Below are 5,474 nucleotides of genomic sequence, written 5' to 3' on the forward strand. Positions count from 1 at the left end.
AATTTCTACTATAAGTGATTTATTCGTTTTGTATATTATTGAGACCTGTATATACTAGTTTTTAGTATTATCTGCATACATATATTCCTGTTTTTTAATTTTCAACAAAATAAAGTTAATTGAATGTTATATAGCCGTTTTATAATTATACAGTTTGGACATGGGTAGGTCTATCTACATCAACTTATTTAAGTGTGATACCACAAGTTTACGATCGCCATGACATCATGATAATGATAAATTAAGTAAATCACCTTTGTTTGCCAAATAAAAATACTAACTAATGTCTTTTGTGCTTCTTATCTCCTTAGTTGTGTTTGATCGTAAGTTAAACGGTAGTATTTCCACTCACAATAGTGTAGTCGCAATACTACTCGCACAAAAGTGAAATTCAAAAAGAGGAGAAATGGAAAAACCTCTTGATTGATTTTAAAAGTACTGTAAATGCAGAGACTAAAGAATTAGTTTGAATAAATCACAAGCTAATCAGTAGATAATAAATTGCACGAAATATGTAAGCGGGCATTATTATGATTACCCACCCTCCCTATTTTTTTTTTTCTAATTTGAATGTGGAGAAAAAAGAAAATTATATTAAAATTTAAGTCAGAGAGTGCCATTTCCGGCCAACTAGAGGTGCCGTAATCATAAATCTTCTTACCTCAGCCCCAACCATGGTGGGGCTGAGGTTGTCTATACTCCTGCAAAAGTCCCTCCCTTCTGCCCCTCCCCTAAAATTTCAACCTGGCCCCCAGCCATGCCTTGGGCCTATGGCCCAAGACTTCCTTATTTTGCAATTCGTCCCCCACTTTTCAACCCCACCACTTGAATGTAACCAAAGATCCTGATGGAAAAGTAATTTGTTCTGGCCTTTAGACCTATTTATTTATGGGTATAGGCCTATATGATAAATTTCTGTAGTATTTTTGTCTATTTCCGTACGTTCGTAATAAGGCATAATTTGCGTAGTACTTGATAAATACTATATTTTAATTTTGTTCCACCTTTCTCGGATGATCTTTAACTTTCAGGGTAATAAATAATTGTAACATAATGTTTTACAATACTTTAACAATTATATATGTTGATGTTTTAACCAAGCGTGGTAATTAATTACAATTATTTCAAGTTGTCTGGATATGTGCATGATTAAAAAACCACAGATTACTTTGTTTACAGTTTCACCTGTGGCCTGATCCACCCTATTGTGCAATGTCCATAATTATACAGGTAATTTTAATAAAGCTACACAACATACAGTAAACAACAACAAGGATATGGACAATGAAGGAAGTTGAATCTGTTCTGGGATTGCTGTGTCACTGTCTAGGATAGCCGACTGTTTGCGAGTCATAATTTCTTTAGCTTAGCTATCCCTGACCTACTTCTTTTTAGATTGAATTTGATTTGTCTTTATTTAATCTATCTGTATGAATGTGTATTTGATGGTCAAATAAATAAATGAATGAAACAAAAGTATTGGTACAAGTGTTCCAAACCTCAAACACGCAAGTGAACAACAGGAAAAAACATCATGATCCATTGGTGTGTAATAAACCTCATTTAAAAAAAAAGACAAAAATGGCAACTAGATTAAAACAAGATATGATTTTACAGAACAAATCAACAAATCACATATAATTATATTGATGATATAAGTGTACAACAGCTGCAGACTGATGATTAACCGTAGAAGCAGTTGGCGCATCGGTTGTGGCTTGGACTCCCAATGACTGGGGTAGTAATGTGAAACGCTTAAAGGCATTGTGCATGAAGCACCATATAAAAGCGACATATTATTATTATTATTATTATTAAAACGTATGTGGCTTGTAATAACACAGCCTTTCACTAAGTTCTTCACTTTCAGATGGAAAAAGGCAAGCAAGGATAAAAGAAACAAAATAACAATAGTATAATAATAACAATAATAATAATAATAATAACAATAATAAGATAATATAATAATAAATACTAATAATAATAACAATAATAAAAAGATAATATAATAATTAATAGTAATAATAATAATAATAACAATAATAATAATAAAATAATAATTATATTGTTTGAGGTAATATGGTAAACATTAAATACATAACCAATATCAAGCATAAAAAAATGGGCAATTAAATCAATTAAGTAGGCATTTAGTTATTTGCATTTAAAATAAAATAGTGAATTGTAGGGCATAATAGATTTACAATATAATCGCACATGAAATCTTATACTGCACTGATATTATTTATGTGTTTTACAGTTTGTAAGAATATTTATCTTTGCGAATGCGAAGTTCTTGCAAGACTTTTGCTCGAATTGCATCCTTGTCATCATCTTCATCAATTTTTAAGCCAACGATTTCCAAAATGGAAGGAGAATGTGTCCGTAGAAACGGATTGTATTCTTTCTCCTCTTTCAAGGTTGATGGAATCTGAATAAAAATGCAAACAAATATCTAATATGAATATTTATACATCAAAAATATTATTTGTTTATTACATATAAATTATCAATCTATCTACTTATCTTTCTATGTCTTTTACAGCTACAAAATTGCCCAATGTCATAATTCTATACCAATAGCTTTAAAGCACTTGACTACAGCTTTAGTAAGATTTATAAACAAAGAAACCAACATCAATGTTCATTTTCAAATTGAAATATTAATATGATATTATTAAACATTTAAAAACTAAATAATTCAACTTTATCAACTCGTACATGAATAATTTATAAGTAATTCATACCGTCATTTTTCTCTCTTTCCTTTGTTCATTAACCCAGTCAAGTTTCTCCTACAAAAGAAAAAGTACAACAATGGAGACACTGCAATACAATATATGTTTAATATATCATAACAAATGTTACAACAGCAGCAATAATAATAAATTAATATAAAAGATGAACTCTTTGTTATTAAATTTTAATTATTAAGGTTATTAAAATATAACAATATCATATTTGAATTCTTTAATTTGTATAGTCAAGTTTTTAGCTTTTAACAGAAGATATAGCCACTCAAATTTTAATAATATAATAAAAATACTGAAATGCCTAATCATTATATTTTATAGAAATTTGGGTATATTCATTCGGAATAAAAAAATATATCACATGCAAAACAGTCCATTGCAGCATATGCTGAATTGTGTGACTAAATATAAAATTACAAAATATAAATCTAAGACTAAACAATTATAAATTACAAACAATTATTAAAAATATAGTGCAATATTAAACAATAAAAATAGAGACATATGACGGCATTTTCTTTATTTTCTCAAGCGCCTTGAGCATTTTATCAAATGAATATAAATGCTATACAAATCTTATTTATTATTATTATTATTATTATTTACAAAATTTTACAGTGGAATTTAACTGTTCCTTGGTTATCCTTTACATAAATATCACAAGGTATAAAATTCCCTCGTTGATCAACGAATGTTTAGTACCATTCCTAAAGCCTTTGCCTTTACCAGTAAATTTCTAGCAGCGGAAATTTTTTATCAGTAATTTATTGAAAGTTGATAAATTACGTGATTCTTTTACATGAACAAATTAAATTTTTATTATAATTTTGTAGATTTTAGTAATTATTTTATAAAAATTATTTATTTATTTCTATGTTTTTGTTGTTAAATCGTTCATGTCTCAGATTTTTTACACCTACATTTTAATATTTTCATATTTAAACTAACTAAAGACATTGTTTTTACATTAATATAATATGCAGCTGTTACAAGCATTTGCTTTTTCACTCTCACCTTTCTTAGAAAAACAATTATTTATAGTGATTGTAAATGAAGCAAAGAGAAATAAAGGTTACGTTGGCTGATATTTTTTTGATCTGTGTTTTCCTGGAAGTTGAAAAGCTTTCTGATTGAATTTTAAATATAATGTTTTTATCAAAATTTCCCATACGATATTTATCAATACAAATGCTGTACGATATTCAAAATTTTGTCATTAAGAAAATGAATATTATTTATTTAATATGACAAAGTCAGGCAATCCCATATAATAATTTTGGTTAGCCTGCATTCATCCTAAGACTGTTGAAAATGTAAACATTCTGAACCTGTAATCCAGTTACTAGATATCCTAATGAGCCCATATGAACAGTCCAAAATCAGATTTAGATTTCTTTGGTCATATGTTATACTTACATGATATGTTTTTAAGATCATAGTAGTATCAGTATCAATAACAAGACAAAGAGTTAGATTTGTTAGTGTCCTTTGCACCAAGAAAAATGCTAGTCTTGTACTTTTAATTAATAAAAAATCCAATTAAAGATCACTTCTTGGACCGGGGTTTCCATGGCTTTAGCAGCTTTGGTCTCTAATTAGAATAATAAACATAGAAGACATTGGTTAATTTGGGACCACAGAAAAGTGGTCCTTAATTGGAGGTGGTCTTTAACTGGAGGGGTTTTTAATTGGATGGAGACAGGTATATACATCACAGGTATATTGAAAAAAGCACATAATTTATTCCTGGCACAGCCCGGATTGGTCACTTGTTATAATTTGATTTACACTCTGAAAGGTCCATTCTTGATGCGAGTGAGAGTGGCAATTTTGTCTATCTGCACATAGAGACATACAAAAGGCATATCACCTTTCACAAAACAGCATTTCTATTGGCCTCCTTGTAATTTTGGTGATTCTGGTAGTACCTGGACATTTTTTTTTCACATACTCCAATCCCCAGTCAGTCAAAAACTGTTTTTCACAACAAAGGTGTGAAAACAAGTTTTAAACAGAATGCAATTATGGCATGTGTCAATGCATTCTGCAGAATGAAAAACAAAGGCCATAAAAATACAAAAGTGTGGGTAGCTGTGTTATAGATATTATGTGTTGTAGTCTTGTTATAGGTGAGGTAGAAAGCAATTTACACGCCAGTTAAACTTCAATAGCTACAAGTCATTCAAGTACTTATGACACAGTCAACTGTATAAGTTTACTGTGTTAAAGAAAACTTGTGGTTAATTTTTTGTCTGTAAAATATGCAACCTTTCACTACAAAACTATGCCAAAGACCATTAACAATTATTAATTTTTCTGTCTTGTCTTGTCAATAGATTGCTGATTAACATTTATATAGCTCCATATCTGAATCAAGTTCAATAGTTCATCCATAGACGTTCATCTTTATCTAATACCCGATTCATGAAAAAAATAATGTTTGAAGTTTTCAATCCTAGAAAAAATTTAGCATGCATCCCCTGGTAGTTTTTGTATCCATGTGAATGCGCATCTGAAAAACAGATGTGGCAGAGCTCTGTAAAGGCCAACTCAGACAGCATCGTACGACGCAGCCTGATGCAGTTTGTTGTGTCAGGTCTGTGTGAGTCAAAGAAAGATGCGATGGTTTGTGTCGGGGGCAGTCGAGTCGTAGAATATTAAACTTGTTTAATATTTCTCACCGAGGCTCAATACTGTCCCCAGCAATAAATCACATTGGGC

General features: G+C 30.0%; 1 protein-coding gene across 1 annotated transcript in view; it reads right to left on the reverse strand.

Moving 5' to 3' along the window:
* Nucleotides 1-1,546: 1,546 nt before the first annotated feature.
* The window catches only part of LOC117124681 (probable hydrolase PNKD), a 14,952-nt gene continuing 11,024 nt past the window's right edge, over nucleotides 1,547-5,474 (reverse strand). The window contains exons 7-8 of the mRNA XM_033271012.1: nucleotides 2,748-2,795; nucleotides 1,547-2,431 (exon numbers count right to left, since the gene is read on the reverse strand). Coding sequence (XP_033126903.1) covers nucleotides 2,255-2,431; nucleotides 2,748-2,795 — 225 coding nt within the window. The 3' untranslated portion in view covers nucleotides 1,547-2,254. The remainder of the gene's footprint in view (nucleotides 2,432-2,747; nucleotides 2,796-5,474) is intronic.

This window comes from Anneissia japonica, unplaced genomic scaffold (genome assembly GCF_011630105.1).
Source record: "Anneissia japonica isolate Jap-2015-1 unplaced genomic scaffold, ASM1163010v1 scaffold284709_len978187_cov192, whole genome shotgun sequence".
Classification (NCBI taxonomy): Eukaryota; Metazoa; Echinodermata; class Crinoidea; order Comatulida; family Comatulidae; genus Anneissia; species Anneissia japonica.